Source organism: Rhinopithecus bieti, unplaced genomic scaffold (genome assembly GCF_001698545.2).
Source record: "Rhinopithecus bieti isolate Rb0 unplaced genomic scaffold, ASM169854v2 scaffold_5260, whole genome shotgun sequence".
Taxonomy (NCBI): Eukaryota; Metazoa; Chordata; class Mammalia; order Primates; family Cercopithecidae; genus Rhinopithecus; species Rhinopithecus bieti.
The window spans coordinates 3,129,164-3,148,292 of NW_016805896.1; the positions used below are offsets into that span (position 1 = coordinate 3,129,164).

At 45.8% G+C, this 19,129-nt stretch overlaps 1 protein-coding gene across 1 annotated transcript in view; it reads right to left on the minus strand.

The window, feature by feature from the left end:
- FHOD3 (formin homology 2 domain containing 3) overlaps positions 1–19,129 on the minus strand; it is a 432,873-nt gene that overhangs the window by 40,948 nt on the left and 372,796 nt on the right. The window contains 4 exon segments of the mRNA XM_017873931.1: positions 5,939–6,097; positions 18,793–19,073; positions 19,076–19,102; positions 19,105–19,129. The exon segment at positions 19,105–19,129 is cut by the window's right edge and continues 10 nt beyond it. Of these exon segments, the coding sequence (XP_017729420.1) occupies positions 5,939–6,097; positions 18,793–19,073; positions 19,076–19,102; positions 19,105–19,129 (492 nt within the window).

Below are 19,129 nucleotides of genomic sequence, written 5' to 3' on the forward strand. Positions count from 1 at the left end.
CAGGCTCCACTGGCAGAGAGCAGAGAAGGGGAGAAGAGGAGAAGCAGCAGGACATCAGAAATTGTGGTTTGATGTCAGAGAGAGGCAGCTTGACTTCAGAGGGATGGCTTGACAGAGTTGCTTCCAAGAGGAGTACAGCTGGGGATGGCCAGACTCTGGGGGAAGATCGCTTTCCCATTCCATCCCCTTTCCAGCTCCCCTTCTTGCTGAGAGCCATTTTCATTGGCAATAAAACCCTCTATATTCACCATCCTTCAATTCATTTATGTGACCTGATTTTTTTCTGGACGCCAAACAAGAGCTCTGGTGTCACAGATGTGGGTGCTAAAGGCTGTCACACTGACCCTCTGCCCTCACTGGTGGAGAGCAACCACCTCACACAAAAAGGCAGAGGGTCAACTGAGTTAACACTTAAGCCATCCACGATGGCAAAGCTAAAAGTCGTACTGTACACATGCCCTCTGGGGTTTCAGGGGTTGCGGGTACTCCCCACCAGACACTGCTGCAGGGCCCACATGGAGTTTTGCTCCTGCCGGTGCCCAGAAGCACGTGCCCCGGCTCCTGCACTCACTCACCTGTGTGCTCCCACTCCTTAGAGGAATTGAGAGCTATGAGCTGAGTAAGCAAGGCACTCCCATCACAAGGCCTGTGAAGGGGTCAGGGAAAATGTCCTGTTTCAGTGTGATAACCTCCATGTTTTTAGCTTTTGCCTAGACAGCGTCCCTCTAGCACTGCTCTAAGTATATTTGCTTTTGTATCTGAAAGTCATGTATTTTGGAGAAAAATGCAGAAATCTCCTTTTTTTTTAAAATAGACCCCAATACTATTGGGTTCGGCCATTTCATTTACCTGCACATGAAACCATAATGAGTAATTCTTTTGCCCTGGGAGTTTTAAACAGAACCCTGGCTACAGCTTTGGATAAGCATCTGCCACAAGGATTTTGGTGACTGCAGTAGAAAGTTGAAGCCCTGAGGGCTATGCCTGGTTTGCATACAATGTGCATATTTGCATGAGAAAATAGTGTTCTATCCATGTACTTACATTCCCATAGCAACTTAAAAAAAAAAACAAAAAAACTTCAAAGCATCTTGATAGTATCTTCTTTCATCCCTAGATTACTCATTGAGGCACATTAGGGCAGAAATTACTGTATCAAACTCACAGACAAAATGATTTGCCTGAAGCTAAGCTGGATCAACCAAGGCAGAGCTAGAGAAGAATCCAGGGGCTACCTCTAGTTTCTAGCACTAGCCCCATAGTTCATAGGGATTCAAATTAATAGTGAATAAATTCAGCCATAAATGCAAATTAGCAGTGCAGCTAAGCCACTCAGTCATCAAGATATTCTGGTTCCCTGGCACTGCTGAGTCAACTGTGGCTCTCTTTGGTCAGGTTCGTCTGCATATGTCCGGCACCCACGCAGCTGGGCACCTGTGGACAGGCACTGTGCAGGGTAAACTGCTTTCAAAGATGCTGTCATTTTTTATCTGTGGCCAAAGAAAATTTCTGTTTCTAGGATGCCGATTGGATTGGCAGCCAAGTTGGGCCAAGTTAAATGTTGTTTGGGACCATTCAATTGTGCTACCCTCTGAGTGGACACAGACTCTATAAAAATTAGAGAAGAAAGAAAAAGAAAATAAAAATTGTCATACTTCCATTTATGATAATTTGATGCCATTTTACTTGGGGAAATATCATTAATGCTACTTAAAGATGGCTGCAAAATGATTTTCTGAAGTTTAATATTCTTATGAAAAATGACTTCCTTAATGAAGTTAACTACTCCTTCAAGTTTTCATGACAAACCTGGATACATATCATTAGGTTGCTAAGCAAAGCCATGGGATGAAAACATTCTAATTATATTTAGGTACACAGAGCTTTCAAACAACCCCATTAAGCCATGGTGCCAAGCTACAGTGCTTGCATCCGAGAAGCAGACAGTTTGGCTAAAGGCCCTCTGGGTGCAAGCCGGAAATCTCATTAACAAAGATCTGTATGTACCCAATTGCATGTCTTCTCAGTCCTGATTTAACTCTTGAACAAGCCTAGAGAACAAGCTCTGGGTATTGGTTTGGCACAGGGATCTAGATCATCTATCTCTACCTCTCAGGTCCCTGAGATCAATGGCCCAAGATAGGAGGTGATGCCTGAGAGTGCCCTGGATTCCATGTTCTCCAAGAGGGCTGTTTCGACTGGAGTCGTCTCAGCTGTAACTGGGAAGTGCTGAGGGATCTACATAGTCTCTGGATTCACACAGACAGCCTTTAGATCAGGGGCTCTCAACCGGGGTGATTTTGCTCCTAGGGGGTACGTGACAATGTATGGAGACAGTTTTGGTTGTGGGGGGAGGGTAGGTGTTACTGACATCTAATGGGTAGAGGCCAGGGATGTGCTAAACATCCCATAATGCACAGGACAGCCTCCTACAACAAAGCACTGTCTAACCCAAAATGTCAGTAGCACTGAAGTTGAGAAACCCACCTTAGAAGAGAACATAAAAATGTAACTCTCTGTCGTTGTGACTATGAATTTACTGAGGACTCCCAATGCAATAAAATCTCAGTAAGGGCTACCAGTGTTTGCTATGGCTGTGTCTCCTCACTTCAAATTGCTCCGTAAGTCAGTTACTCCTGGGTAGCAAATGTAGGCAGCACAGTGTAAAGGGCTGCGCTGCTGCGTACATGTCTCTCCCTCTCCTTTCAGATTCCCTCTTATTCTCTGAGGCACACAAACCCAGGCTTGGAGGGCCCCTTCAGGGCCAGCCACCCCGCAAAACCACAGCCTGCATTCTGGATTCTAGCTTCAGAGCTTGCATCCTGGCTCCCCGGCTCTCTGGCACACTGGCTTGGGAGCCTGGGCACACCCTAATGCTAGGACTCCCGTTCTTCATTTTCACATTGGGGAGCATATGTACCTCATAAGCTTTGATGAGAATCTGTGGCAGGTGCCTACCTGGTGCCTGGCCCACAGTAAAAATCCTATGAAAGTCAGATTTGGTGCTGTGCTGCTACTCCCATATCCATCAGCATCATAGATGTAATTATTCCTTCCTGGATCAAAAGGGTGTTCAACTGGAAACCAGCCAGACAGGAAAAAATAATAATTTGGTTCATTCTAGAATCTGAGTAACTTATTGTATCTGAAACTTTCCCCACCTGGGGAAAGTTGCATTTCAGGAAAGAACAAAGGCAAAATCAAAGGAATAAATTTCTCCTGAGGGACTTTCAAGTTCTCATGACAAGGAGGAGAAATATTTTTAAAGGGTCAGTTGTCCTTTTATTCTTTTAATCAGGCTGGCTCTGGCTATCTTTGTAGCCTCTCTCTGTATGAATCTGAAGCGTTTGTGCTCTCTGAAGGATCTTGTTGTGTAAATAGGATGGCCCAAGAGCCACTGCCTTGTCTCCCCTAGAGGACAGATGTGGGATTCAGTCAGGGCGGTGGGAAAAATTTTAAGAGGATATTATAGGAAAGAGAAGCAAACCTTCTTGGAAGGCCGGGGGGTTTGCATAGCTTTAGTAAAAGATTTGACTGAAAGCAGCCTAACCCTCTTTACCTTGAGTTGATACCAAAAGAGCAAATAACAAGGGAATGTTGGGGAGTTTATCTAAATAGCTTGTTTACTCATGTGGTCCTAAGACTAACCTTTGATTATCCGCAGGTGCATGATTGCTCTCTACTGGGGGGTTGGCAGTGTTAATTTCCCTCTAGTGGTGTTTACTCAAGACCTTTGTCATTTAATCTGTACTAAATAAATGTGAACTTCACTAGCTTATCAGGGCGGATGCTGCAGATTCAGGAGCAGAAGCCCCTTAGCCACACTGACAGACAAAATATCTGTCAGTGTATGTCTCTCATCTGTCACTGGGTTAGGGTCTGCAGGTCGGACCCCGCAGACAGACACTTTGCACTTGGTACATCCAGGTCCACCCAACAGCACGCCACTGCCCTGCTCCTCCCTTGTTCCTCTAGGAGGGTCCCAGAGTGGGATGCATCACACTGAGGCCTGGCCTGCCCCTTCCTGCGATCTGGCAACTGCCTCAGTCTCTCACTCTGTATCTCCCAGCTGTCGCCCACTCACTCCTTCATGTCCCCTGCTCCAGTCTGCTGTGTGCCCTTACTCCCTCAATAGGTCGGATTCCTGGATTTGAGTGGGCCCTAAATCCAATGACTGGTATCCTTATAAGAAGAAGGAAGTATGAACACAGAGGAGAATGCTGTTTGAAGACAGAGAATACACCTGGATATGCTGACCGGCTTTGCTGCCTGGCCTGGCTCCAGAGCTCAGGGCACAACTTCTTCTGCCAGGAAAGAAGTGCATTTCCCTTATTGTACTTGTTCCTGGAAAAGGGAGTGTATGTTTCTCAGAGTAGAGCTGCCTGGGCCTTATATAGGTTTTCTAGGGGTGCCATAATAAAATATCACAAACTGGGTAGCTTAAACAACAGAAATGTATTCTCCCACAGTTCTAGAATGTGGAAGTCCAAAATCAAGGTGTTAGAGACCATACTGTCTCTGAAGGCCCCAGGGGATGAACTTTGCTTTTTTTCAGTGCTGGTGGTTGTCCACAATCCTTGGTATTCTTTGACTTTTAAAGACATCACTCTGATTTCCATCTCCGTCATCACAAGGCATTCTGTATATCTCTCTGTGTGTTCTCTGTCTTCAAATAGCACTTTCCTCTCTGTATTCAAACTTCCCTCTTCTTATAAGGATACCAGTCACTGGATTGAGAGCCCACCTGAATCCAGTATGACCTCATCTTAACTTGATTACATGCACAAGACCCTTTTTCCAAATAAGGTCACATCCTGGGTGGGCACGAATTTGGGGGTCCACTTACTAGAGCCTACAGTTCAGGCCTCTAGTAATGGCTTTTCCTGTGAAGGTCCCTTCCTTCCAAAGCATGAAAGCATGCCCAGTGGGCTGGGTGCAGACCCCTCTGCGTACTGTGTGTACACTGCTCCCTCCCATTCCCAGGGCCATGGGTGATTCTGGCCAGAGGCCCAGGCCCTTCCTTACTCTCAACTTTTCTGTAGAAGGCTTGCTCTCCCACTCTGGAGTCAGATATCACAGGTTCCATCCACGCCCAAGTGTCTCAAACAAGAAGATGAACCCCAGTCACAGAGAGGCTTTAAAGGAGTCTGGGGTTCCCTGCCAATAGGAGGATGGGTTAGGTGCCACCCAATGCCACAAAGCAGTGTCCCCAGATCCCCACTCTGACCCAGTGGGCCCCCAAGCTATAACACCCTTCTGCAGCAATTGGTGGGTGGGACACATCGGCTCTGCTCACTCTTTTTTTTATAATAAGAGATTTAACCTGCTAAACTGGCAGCAACCCACAGCGGAGGGAGAGCGTGGCCTGTGGAAGAACACAAACCCAGGCCCCACAGGCGAACCCTGTCTCCAGCTCCAGCTGTGTGGCCACAGCCACGCCACCCAATGTCGCTCCACTTTGTGACATTCAGATCAATAAATGCTAAAGCTTCAGCTGACTTGAGCTCTCTGGCTTATCAAATGAAACACGTCTCTCTGAACCCCAACAAATGCCAAGAGATAAAGCTCTTACATGGATGTGCGCATGTTCTGAAAACCTACCTTTGAAAGTGTTAAATGTTATGTGGTTCAAAATGACATGGGAAAAAAAAACCCTAGTGGCCTCCCAAGGAGTTTATCTACTCTTCTTCCATTCTGAGGTAGGCAGAGTGTGGTCAGAGGGAGATTGGTAAATGAACCTGAGTGAAGATTGCTGAACTTCATAGGCAAAGTGAGACTTCCCCTCCCCTCAAAAAGTTTAACACATGTAAGAATTATTAACCTTATTCACAGTCTAGCTGAGCACAGAAAGGCGCATCTTTTGAAATGTGGACATGCAGCATATTATACGTGCAGTATATGATAAAATACAAATAATGCTTAATAGAGCTTCCCTCACCTCGATTCCTTCTTTGTTTAAGGCATACTCATCAAAATTCAAAATGGCGATCTTAATGGTCCTTGGAGGGGGCAGCACCGTCAGACCAATATTGATGGCGTTACTCCTCTTGGAATCCAGAACAATGATCTCTTGCCTTTTTCCATCTGCAGCAGTTTTCTTAGTGATAAAAAAAGGAGAATCCAAGATTAATGCACCATCTTGGGTCCTTTCTGCATTTCAGTATTAAAAGCACTCACTACTTAGAGATGAAAACAAATGGCCCTAGTTCGGCTCAGAGGACTGGCTACTGTTCAGCACAGAAAGGATCAGGGATTAGTTCTGAGAGGCTGCCAAGCCTGGGTCAGCAACAGAACTTCAAGAGTCAGACACATACAAAAATAAAATGGATTTTCCTTCAATTGGGAAAATGTGATATTTTGCAAGGGAAAAAAATCTGTTTTTCCATAGAAGCAGTGAAAACAATATTAAAACCTTTCAGAGTTCCTTTCTTGTGGGCTTTGAGGTGTCAGAATGTCTTGGTTGGCCTTCATACATACGGTGTGTGCCCAGAGACAGCTGATTTACATGCTGAGAAGAGGATCAATAAGGAGAATACAGCACCACTGGCCTGTCAGCCTCTCCAGATCTACAGCTATACTGTCTCAAAGCCCTCACCTTGTCATTCAAACATTCCATGCCCCTTATACCAGAGCACCTCCACCTTTCCTGTGAACTGAGGCCTCTGTGCAGCTGCCTGGTGGATGAATGAAGAGGGGCCTTCCAATGAAAAGAAAGGAAAAGGCATGCACTGGTGAGGATGAATAGGGGACGAACTGACTTAGAGGCCTAGGAGGGGAGCAGGGAATAAGAAGTGTCCTGGCATTCTCAAAGTCCTTGTATGTGTGGCTTCCCAGTTGGCCTGCGTGGTCCTCAGAGGCAGGTCCTAGGCTTCACTCATCTCTGCAGCCAGCCCAGAATTAGACAAGATGGGAGCTTGGCAAGCAGGTGTTATGAGCCGAATGTTTATGTCCCCTCAAAATTCCTAAGTTGAAGCCCTCACACGCAAAGTGATGATATTTAGAGGTAGGGCCTTTGGAGCTAGAGCTACTTAGGTTTAGATGAGGTCATGAGGGTGAGAGCCTCATGATGGGACTGGTGTCATTATAAGAAAAGACCAGAGTGCAACTAGTTCTCTCCCTCTGCTACTTGAAGACACAGCAAGAAGGTGGCTGCTTATAAGCCAAGAAAAGCACCCTCACTAGAAACCTAACTGGCCAGCACCTTGATCTGGAGTTCCCAGCCTCCAGAACTGTAGGAAATAAATTTCTGCTCTTTAGGTCACCTGTGTGTGGTATTTTATTATGGTAGTCTTAGCGAACTAAGACAGTATGTGTGGGGTGATGAGTCAACCCTGTCACTGGCCAGAGCTGTGACCACAAGGCCCCTAGCTTTCCTCTTCAGCTCTCAGGAAGTTGGGTGCAGGTGGCACTGGGGGCAGGTGGAAGAAGACTTGGCTCCACAAGCTCCCTGCTCTTGCTCAGGTTTCCCCTGAGGCAAACACACCTGGGAGGATGGCTATTTTGACTCATGTAACAAGTCTAGAGTAACAAAGATGAATGAGGCACTGTGGCTCTCCTGAAGATACATTCAGCACAGTAATGGGGTGTGCTGCGCCCTCTGTTGTTGAGGGAGCTCAACAGCAGAGCAACTGTAACTCACCTGGTGGTGGAGGGGCTCAGGGTCTGGAAGGGCTGACCCTTGGACTAGGCCCTAAAGAATGTCTAGGATCTAGTCTGGGGAGAGAAGACCTTCAGGAGATAAGAAGTGGCTTTGTCTAGATTGTTAAAAACTGCCAGGGATGAGGCTGGAAGTTTGATGGGGCCACATCCCAGAGGACCTGCTGACCCAGCCAAGCGGCTCCGACCACACTGTGCAGGCAGGTTCCCACTGAGCAACTAACTGCCACTCATCATCCAATCTCCTACACTGAAGCCTCACCTTGTTCTCTAAAGCAGGGACCCTGGCTGGGCCTGGGAGCAGCCAAGCCAGCTAGAGAAGCTGGTCTGCTGTAGCCCCAGGGACCGTGAGGCATCAAGGAGAAACAGGCTCAAGTCCAACTTAAGTCCTCCTGGAACCTTCCAGACTTAGTTGCTAAATTTCTATTTTAGATCCTTAAATATGCAGTTGGGAATAAACTCAAACTTCTTCATAACAAAAACACAATACAAAAAACCAACAACAACTACTGAAAACATCTCAGCTGCTTTGGGTCCTGGTGACCAGGAGGGGCAATTCCTGTGGGTAGGGTTGTCAGCTTTGAACACTGGGCTCCCAGGGACACGTGGCATATATACATGCCTCCCCACTCTTCAGGGAAAGTGTTCTGTTCTACGTAGTTAACCTAAGAAACTTATCCGGAGTCCCCGGAAATCCTCAATTTAGCTTTTAAATCTAATTGTATGTTGTGTGTGGAATGCTAAAGGAATGAGAAAAGTTCGACAAAATGTCGAATATAGACAACAAAGAAGGATGTTACAACTAGCAATGCCAACACTGTGGTGCTGAGGCCTGTTTCTCTGGGCACTGCTGGGCACCTACCCCAAATCCATGCCCTCTTCCCCACTCAGCCACAGGACTCTGGTTTTTTTCAGGCTGATTTTTTTCAGACACATTTGTCGGTTAAATCAATTCCCTCCCTGGACCCTCTGCGACTGAAGCTGGCCCCGTGACTTGGTTCTGGCTTTTGTTTTCCTGATTAAAAAGCAACAGACCTGGTGGGCCATGCCTTCTGCTCTTCCCCCTTCTTCCTGCCTAGAATGGAGATATGGGTCTGGAGACGCAGTGGCAGATGTCTCGTGAGCACAGGATGGCAGCAGGGATTCCCTGGGAACCAGTAGCCCTTAACCCCTCATCCACACAGTCCCCATCACTCTAGGAGCCTGGAGAGAGCCAGAGCAGGCCCAGCCAGCTCACCCAGAGGCTTTATGCAAAATGAAGCCCCTTGCCATCACCCTGAGACTCAGTCCCATGGCAAACAGCTTGGGAGAGAAGCACTACTCAGATTCCAGCCTCATCCCTGGCAGCCAGTGTCCACGTGTAGCAAGCAATTTACACAGACCTACGTGGTGGCCCTGAGCCTGACATGCCCTTGGCCCCATTCTCAGTAGAGCTCAACTTACAGCAACATACATGCCCACACACACCCCTGTAAGTCAGGGAGGGGTGAGCCACTGAGCACCCCGAGATCATGGGAGAGCTGTCCCCACAGAAGATTCTGCACATTTGCAGAGCACTTCCACCCATATCATGAAAGAAAGAGTAAGCATTAAAGAAATACCTGAAATGGAATTATGCAAACTCTAGATTTTAGCAAAAAGGTGCTTTAAGTGCTGTTCTTTATAATCACAATAAACCTCCACCAGATGCTACTAAACACTCACGTGTCATCTGGTTAGTACTGCCTGAGATGAGGGAGTGGGTTGGGTAAGGCCGTCCAACTCTCTCCTTCCCTCTGACAGTAATCTAAAGCAGCACTTACAAGAACAAGCCAGAGCTCTCTGTGCCCACGTCCATGTCCAAGGATTGGCAGTCATCTATTCTGATCCATTTGAATTGTCCTTCTGAGCCAAAGCCTCAAATCAGCAATAGTGAACTTCACTAGGTCCTCCACATGGTCCTATGACAGAGCAACTATCGTCCACTCTTCTTTCCCAAAGTGTCTCATCACCATCCGTCCTCCATTCCCACCTCTCCACCCTGGGCCTGACCACCCAGAACCCCACTTCTCAGAGCAGCCCAGCACTCGCCTCCTGCTTCTGGTCTCTTCTCTCCCTAACCCATCCATCCTACTCTTGCTAAAAGGAACTTTTCTGGCCAGGCACAGTGGCTCTAGCCTCTAATCCCAGCACTTTGGGAGGCCGAGGTGGGCAGATCACAAGGTCAAGAGATTGAGACCATTCTGGCCAACGTGGCGAAACCCTGTCTCTACTAAAAATACAAAAATTAGCTGGGTGTGGTGGCACGTGCCTGTAGTCCCAGCTACTCGGGAGGCTGAGGCAGGAGAATCACTTGAACCCGGGAGGTGAGGTTGCAGTGAGCAGACATCACACCACTGCACTCCAGCCTGGTGACAGAGGGAGACACCATCTCAAAAAAAAAAAAAAAAAAGAAAAAAGAAAAAAAGAAAAAAAGAGGCACTTTTGCTTAGTGCATTTCTTTGGCCAGTAAGCCACAGTTTGCCCATGATTTAAAATTTGAAAATAAGGAAATTGGTCATTGATGGGAAGGGGATATAAAGCAGAGGTCAGAGAAGAGTGGTCCTTGTGAAGGTTAGAAAATGTAAATGCCCTTCTTGAAAGGGACAGCATCTAGAAGGAGGGAGTGAGCTGTGATGGGGCAGAGGTCAGACAGGTATCAGGAACAGGAGAGGAAGCAATGCTTCTAAGTAGGAAATCAGAAAGTTGTTCTGCAATTGATAAGAAACCAGACACCCCCCAAAAATACCTAAACAAGGAAATAAAGCAAAAACCCTCTTGTATCTTCTATCTGAAGAAAATGCCAACATTTTCTTGAGAGTAATAAACGAAGACTTGGATAAATGAGAAACTTCATGTTCCTAGATAGGAAGTTTCAATATCATAAGTGTGCTTTAGTTATCTCTTATCTAATTATATATATTTATATATGTAACATGTATATTTATATATAAAACATAAATATATATAGAAGTAATATATATATTGGCTGTCCAGTAGATATATTACATTTATTTTCCGTATATGTAAACCTATCAAAATTCCCATAAGATTTGTTTTTGGAATTAGAAAAAAATGTCTAAAGTGAACATGAAAGAATATTGTATGAAAGTGTCAAACAGGTTCTTAAAATGTAGAGTTATACATAATATCTACCCAATCAGCTATCAGCTGTGTAGCACTGACCCTAGAATAGTTGGAATAATAGAACAGAATAGAATAATAGTACAGAAAAAGCTCTTATACAATGGTCCAGGACATTCTAACAAAGACACTAAGATTAGTGACCCAGAATCTAACATAAAAGATCCATTTTAATATGGAATCAGAAAAACTAACTTTAAGCCAAACAAACTGATATGGCGAATGAACATTGTTTGACAGGCTGGATTGACTGACATGGTCCTTCTTGGGAAGGGAAATGGCCAAGAGAAAGCAGGAACTCAGGCTGGTGTGGGAACAGCCAAGTGTTAGCATGGCATGAGTACACCATAGGCAGGAGATCACCTTGCTGACTAGGGTATGACACCACCCTGCTGCCTGGAGTCTCAAGACATTCTCAGTGATGGTCCATGATGCTGAACCCTGCACAGGTGCAGAAGAGGCTGAGAAACAAGCGCAGTCCCTGATGGTCTCTTTCTGATTGACTGTGTAAGCTTCCCTATATTTATTGCCTCTCTTTGATATATAATCCATTTCCTTAAACAGGTATTTCCTGAGTGCCTGCTGTGAGGTGCCTGGTTCTCAAGCGGGAATATTTCCATGCAGACTAACAAAAAATGCATACCTGTGGAGGGCCAGGATGTCCCCAACACCCATGGTCAGTTCTGGAGCAACAGGACATTGGGGGTTTTGTCTTAGTTTGTCGATAAAAGAACAACTAGCCAAAGCTCTGCCCTCTTCCTCAGCAAGTTCCAAGAACTATCAGGGAGGAAGTGATGATGGAAGGAGGTGCCTGAGCCCAGGCTCCAGGTACAGGATGCTAGACTAGGAGTTGGCTGGATGTGAAAACAGGAACAACTATCTTTGGGTGGTCAGCAAAAAGGCAGACATGAGACAGTGTGCGGGAAACCATGGCAGGGCCATCTCTGAACATGCTGCTTTCCCAAATACGTCCAGAAGTGCTCAAGGAAAGAGAGGAACTTGCTTTTTTAAGGAAGTAGGGGGAAGCCTGGGAAGCAGCCAGGTTCTGTTTTCGTTCCAGAAAGCCTAGTTAAGCTGAACTCCCATGGCAGAGCTCCTCCTTCAGAGCTCCAACTACCGGGAGCCTCCAACATGCCCATAGTAGCCCGTCTCCCCTGGAGGAAAGACAGTCTCTGGATGAATGCCATGTAAGGCTTTTATTTGTTTTTGTTTTTGACTTGGCTAAGAACAGTGCAGGGAGAGGGAGCAGGGGTGTGCACAGCCAAGATAAGGGAGAGGCAGAGGTTACCCTTTGTGGAAAGAGAGGCTGTCTAGGCCAGCAGGAAACTCAAAGGGAGTGGGGGGACGGTCATTAAGGCAACTCAGGGAGAGGATCCAGCTTCTAGGAAGATGCAGGTGAGCCCCTCTAGGATGAGGCTTCAAACAGACACACTCAAGGCTAGAAGGGTCACAAGATTCCTGAGAAGGGGAGGTAGCGACTGTCAACTGCCAAAGCTTCGGGGAAGGGCTATGCCTGTTCTCAGATTCAGCTGGTGAGCCGCTGCCTGGGTTGGGAGTCCGCTTTCTAGAACCAGCAGCCCCAGGAGGTAGGACCCTGCAAACTCAGCCACTCCATGAGGCACAAAGTCACATATGGTAATAGGAATATTTTCTAGAACCGCTAAGCCAGATATTTAGGCTCGGCTGTATATAAGCACTGCAGAGCCACAAGTCCACCCAGGTGGATCCTTGGTGAGACACTAATCCTAGAAGGGTCACAAGATTCCTGAGAAGGGGAGGTAGCGACTGTCAACTGCCAAAGCTTCGGGGAAGGGCTATGCCTGTTCTCAGATTCAGCTGGTGAGCCGCTGCCTGGGTTGGGAGTCCGCTTTCTAGAACCAGCAGCCCCAGGAGGTAGGACCCTGCAAACTCAGCCACTCCATGAGGCACAAAGTCACATATGGTAATAGGAATATTTTCTAGAACCGCTAAGCCAGATATTTAGGCTCGGCTGTATATAAGCACTGCAGAGCCACAAGTCCACCCAGGTGGATCCTTGGTGAGACACTAATCCTAGAAGGGTCACAAGATTCCTGAGAAGGGGAGGTAGCGACTGTCAACTGCCAAAGCTTCGGGGAAGGGCTATGCCTGTTCTCAGATTCAGCTGGTGAGCCGCTGCCTGGGTTGGGAGTCCGCTTTCTAGAACCAGCAGCCCCAGGAGGTAGGACCCTGCAAACTCAGCCACTCCATGAGGCACAAAGTCACATATGGTAATAGGAATATTTTCTAGAACCGCTAAGCCAGATATTTAGGCTCGGCTGTATATAAGCACTGCAGAGCCACAAGTCCACCCAGGTGGATCCTTGGTGAGACACTAATCCTAGAAGGGTCACAAGATTCCTGAGAAGGGGAGGTAGCGACTGTCAACTGCCAAAGCTTCGGGGAAGGGCTATGCCTGTTCTCAGATTCAGCTGGTGAGCCGCTGCCTGGGTTGGGAGTCCGCTTGATGCAGAGAAGGATGGCAAAATGCCCATGTGGAGGAGATGCCCAAGTCAGGCTTTCGGATAGAACAAAGTATTGCCTCCAAGGAAAAGTATTTAAGAATCTGCAAGTAAAGACTCAAACTTGATTCGGAATGGTTATTGGAAAAGAGTGACCATCATACAAGAGTGACCACAACCTAGTTTCAGTCGGCATCCTGGGAAAGAAAAAGATCTAACTTCCCCCTCACAGACATTCCATTTTGGAAAAGAAGAGTGAGGATTCAGGTAGCAGTTAGGAAAAAAATGGAAAGAAAATTTAAATCGTTAATAGTATTCATTAAGCTTAAGGCTTCCTGAAATGTTGCCACATCACATTGCCCCTTTGCAATTTTAAAGAGTATTTTACTATAACAGAGGATGCAATATTTAAAAAGTGGATATTTAACATAGAACATACCACCCCAGAAGGTGCTGCAATTGACAATAGACACTGGGCTGAGGACATGGTTTATTAAAAGAACGGCAGGAGGTTTGGGGAGTGCTGGTGAGTCTGAGAGCGCGTCCATGAAAGGCGACAGACCTTTGCAAATGTTTCTCTGCATCACTGTTGGAGACCCTGGGTTGGGCTCAGAGAGGCAGAAGTTCTAGAAATGGTAAATCATCCCTCCTCGCTCCCTGCCAAAAGAGTGACACCACAGGATATTTTCAAAACTGTCTGTTGAGAAAGTGACAGTTACAAGGATGCAATGACACAGATGTCACAAAGATGTGACAACTATGGAATTTTCCCGAAGTCTTGAAACAAGGGAGACAGGGAGGTGTATAGGAAAGCATTAAGGCAAACAGCCCCCCATCTACACCCCCACCAACACACACACCCTAACATGAAAAACAAAAACAAAAGCTAAGCCCAAGCAAAGGTGGAGGAATCCTTAGAAACAAAATGTCTTGCCAGGTAAGGTTTGCCTTATTGTCAAGGAAAGAGTATTAATGTCTCATATGTGCCCTTTGGGTTGTCTAGAGTAGAGGTCAACTGTTAAACAGACTTCCTGCATGAATTCAGTTTATTTGTTATCCTAATCCAGAGACCCAGGAGAATAGAAGGGAGTCTCCATGCCCTCCAGGGACTTCTGGCCCTGACATCTTTCTCTGGGGTTATTTTATTCTCCTATAGGATTCACCACATCCTATAGGATCAGCAGGCACACACCAGAACTGTCTGGGCACACAAGGATGTATGAGTGCCCTGCTGAAGTCCCAGAGCTGTGTTCAGAGATTCTAGGTAGAATTCAGATTTCTGAGGGTAATGTTAAATAACTTCTTATGTCCTGAACCTGAATATAGCGTAGGAAGATTTCTGTCTACTCTCAGGAAAATCAAAAGGGTCAGGGAGTGTCAATGTGGAGAGTGGTTGTGGGGAACACAGTGCTCCTTCAGTGCCTCATTTTTCACCAGAAATCAGTGGCTCACAGCCTTGGTTGTACTTGAGAATCCCTGAAGAGCTTTTAAAAATATACTTGGGAAACTGAGGTGGGAGGATCGTTTGACCCCAGGAGTTTGAGGCTACAGTGAGCTATGATTGTGCCACTGCACTCCAGTCTAGGTGACAGAGTGACACCTTGTCTCTAAGAAATAAAAATAAGAAAAATAACCCAGGCCAAGGCTCAACGTGACCTAATTTTTCTTTAAAAGTTGCTGCTACCAGTTCAAATAGATTTAGAAACTTCAAGGTAAATAAACATCTCCAGATACATTCTGGACTCCCTCCCTGTGATAAACCTAATGAATGCAAGAGAGTAAGACAACATCAGGTCCCCAAAGTGGAAACTGAGTCCCACTCCATGTCTGTTTTGGTCTGGCTGTAACTTGGGGCATAGAAGCTGCCCTTTGAGAGCAGGAGGGATTTTGCTGCCCCTGGTTAGGTACAAGGGTTGGAAAGTCACTTTCCTGGGCCTCCCAAGGGTGATGTCAAGCCCAAGAAAGTCCCAGGGCTTTCTGCTCTGACATCTTTTTCCGGGGTCACCTTATCTCCTATGGGGCTCATCACATCTTAGAGCAGCAGTCAGAACATAATGAAATTCAGCACAGGATTTCTACCTTTCACCATAAAACACAGTATGATTCATCTTATTAAAACACCATATAATTCCAGCCGATAGAGAACAATTGATCCAATTCCAAAAACTATTTTGAAATAAAATTAAAAAGTGCATCTTTTCAGTCTTAACATTTTTTTCATTAGGTGGTCACCCCAGCCTTAGATCTGGCTCAGGAATCTTTGTTTTTGGGTGGCTTAGTCACAGCCATGCCCAATAACTCTGGTCTAATGTTAGATTTTTTGATGAAACCTAAAACGAATTTGCTTTGTTTTGTGCTGTCTTGTGAAGTCTATTTCACTCTATTTTGGTTGCATTTTATTTATTGTACTTAATTTAAAAATTTCGGAGCCAGAAATCAGAAGTGGCTGTTTACATTGTGATTTATGAAAACCACAGTCAAGGATTGGAAACAGAAATGAGATTGGTTACATCTGTAGTAGTAACATATGCAAAATGGATTCAACTCTCCAATGTAATGTGGGTTTTTTTGTTGTTGTTTTTTGATTTTTGAGACAGAGTCTTGCTCTGTCACCCAGATTGGAGTGCAGTGGTGTGATCACAGCTCAATGCAGCCTTGACCTTCCCAGGCTCAGGCGATCTTCCCATCTCGTCCTCCCAAGTGGCTGGGACTACAGGCATGTACTGCCATGCCTGCTGTGTGTGTGTGTGTGTGTGTGTGTGTGTGTGTATGTGTGTGTGTGTATATATATATATATACACGTATATATATAAACCCCATCTCTACTATATATATATATGGGGTTTCACCATGTTGTCCAGGCTGGTCTCCTGAGCTCAAGCCATCTACCTGCCTTGGCCACCTAAAGCGCTGGAATTACCAGCATGAGCCACCCATCATGGCCAAACACAGTGATGTGTTTAATCCTAACTTGCATTCTTAACTTTTGTAACATTTTGTAAACTAGCTCCTGTTCACATTTCCTATCCCAAAAACAAAGGTAGGGGTTTTGGGGTCTCATTATAGAACATTCTGGAATCAGTTTGGTAAACTTTTCATTTAATATATCACTTTCTTCTTATACTCCTACTTGATAAAAACTATACAAACGTTTGTCTATTAGCTAGGCAATACATTGTTCTAGAGGTCACTACCTGCTTCAGGCAATCGTGCAACTTTGGGCTGAGACGGCAGAGGCTAGAATATTATCACCGACCAAATTGGCTGCAGTGGGACCAAGAGAAGGAAGGAGGTAGGTGAAGCATTCATTTTGGGCCTACTTGAGGAAACTTTTAATTTTGTAAAAATGAAGCTAGGAGTGCCTTCATCTCCGTACTTTTATTTCATTTTATTCCTCCCAATACTGAGTCAAGGGGCAGCCCCTGCCCAGCAACCTGACAGGGAACCACAAGAAGCCTAGAGGTACAGCCAGCCAAGTGGGCAACGAGGGGAGGAAGAGGAGGAGAGGGAGAAGAAGGAGGGAGAGGAGGAGTATTCTGTCCAATTAGGTCAGTGGATTGGAGGGTGGTGTCAGTAAGTCAGGTCATGGGTAACTTCTAGCAACCACAGACTGCTGTGTTAATCGCAACTGGTCTTCTCCTAAATGTCAGGCTGCCTATGAGAATTGGAAGGGGGAGGCTGGGCGCAGTGGCTCACTCCTGTAATCCCAGCACTTGGGGAGGCCGAGGCAGGTGGATCACCTGAGGTTTAGAGTTTGAGACCAGCCTGGCCAACATGGTGAAACCCCATCTCTACTAAAAATACAAAAATTAACTGGGCGTAGCAGTGGGCACCTGTAATCCCAGCTACTCAGGAGGCGGAGGCAGGAGAATCTCTTGGACCTGGGAGGTGGAGGTTGCAGTGAGCCAAGATCACACCACTGCACTCCATCCTGGGCAACAGAGCAAGACTCTGCCTCAAAAAAACAAAACAAAACAAAAAAAGAATTGGAATGGGGCATGTGCTCGGCACCACTTGGTACCAGTCCTAGGAAGTCAGGACACACATACAACAAAAGTGGGTGTCTGGCAACCCCTTCTTAGGTGTTATTTTCTGGAGGGGACAAAAGCTGGGTCTACTTTCAACTGAAGGACAGGACTGATTGGGCATGATTTTTTACACTGGATCCTAACAGTGTAGATTTGTAAATGAGAAAACTGTAATTCTGATTTGAGGAGATTCCTGAGGCTGGAAATGATTTAGACTCATGGGGTCACTGAGAAACACACACTGGGGTAAATGCCAACCAGTGAAGGGCAGCAAGCAGCTTAAGAATCCCAGCATGCTTTGAAAGGAAGCTGACCAACTACAGCTCCCCTGGCTGGCCTGTCAGCATCCCACAGCAGTGACAGGCGCTAACTCTGTCACTGTGCTCCTCATCTGAAGGGCTCACTCGTTCCAAGGATCCTCCATGTAATTTTTGATACAGAATTGGTGTCCAACTGGCAGGGCTGGGAACCTGACTCAGACAGTTTCATACTCACCCAAAAAGATACATGCATGCAGCAACACAGGGAGTTAAAATTAATTCATGATTATAATCTCTTGCATGTTTATTCTAAATTATACTTTACAAAGTGCTTTCTCCTACCCCTAGTACCTGGAAAGAGGAGATAGACTTAAACCTGTTTTAAAACTGGAAAATACCCAGAATGGGTTTTTAAAAGTCAGTTAAGATATGCGAAGGAGACTCTACTAATGTAGGGAATCATTAGATATAAAATCTGTGATCAATATCTTGCAGTTTATCGTGTAAATTAACCATGACTTAGCCTTTGGTGCCCAGTAACTATGTACAGTGTTTCCCATTGATAAAAGTGGTATAACATCTTTGTTACTATCACAGCGGCAGTGCCTATAGGATTCTCAAACATTTATCCAAAATACTAAATCTAGATGCATGTGTAATATTGACAGGATGCCAAATATACAGCTCCTGGAAAACTAGATAGCTGCAGAATGCTGGCTTGATCAGGCACCAAGTCAAAGAAATGTCAGTTGGATTATTGCCTTTGAGCTTATTGGGTGGTTACAGATAAAGTTCAAACTACTACTATCAGTCATAATCAATGAAGGTAAGATTAAATAAGCATAGCCCATGTTTGGTGAGTCAGCAAGTCCACTTTCTCTAGTTAACATCAACATCTGCTATTGGGCTATGCTGACTTTCCTTAGTTGACCATTTTTGTCTTTTCCTCAGGGCTATCTGGTTCTTTGAAAGCTCCTTTGCCTAATATAAGTAAGCTGGTGACTATGTTAGCTAATAAGGGTCTCTGACTCATGTAGCCTACACCTAGCACGTGGCAGAAGGAACACTATATTAAAGATCAGATTTTTATAGCAATGGACTTTTTACCAAATAGCAAAAGCAATGCAAAATAGTATTTTATACAGAACAAATCTCATCAGCCCTACCCAACTTCCAATCAAGAAGCATGCTGAAGACTAGCAGTACCTTTGAGACAGACAGTTCCTTGGATTTAGACTCAAACAGGTGCTCCAGTCTGGAAGTGTCCACCTTAATGGGTTCCAGTTTTGACCACAGGAATTCTCTGCAGCGTCGGTTGTTTTTACATGGCCAGTCAAAAGGCCGAACTTCATTCCAGAACAAACGGATGGTCTTCTTTTTCTTAGTGAATGTGGGCTGACCCCTGGGTACCTGGGACCACCCTAAGCCCTGAGGAGTGTTGAACACTGGAGGAGGAGGAGCCAATAAATTACCAGGGACAGGAGGGGAGGGATGCTGTCCAACAGGGGTGGAGGGGTGGGGGCGGCAAACCCAGAAAGGTGGG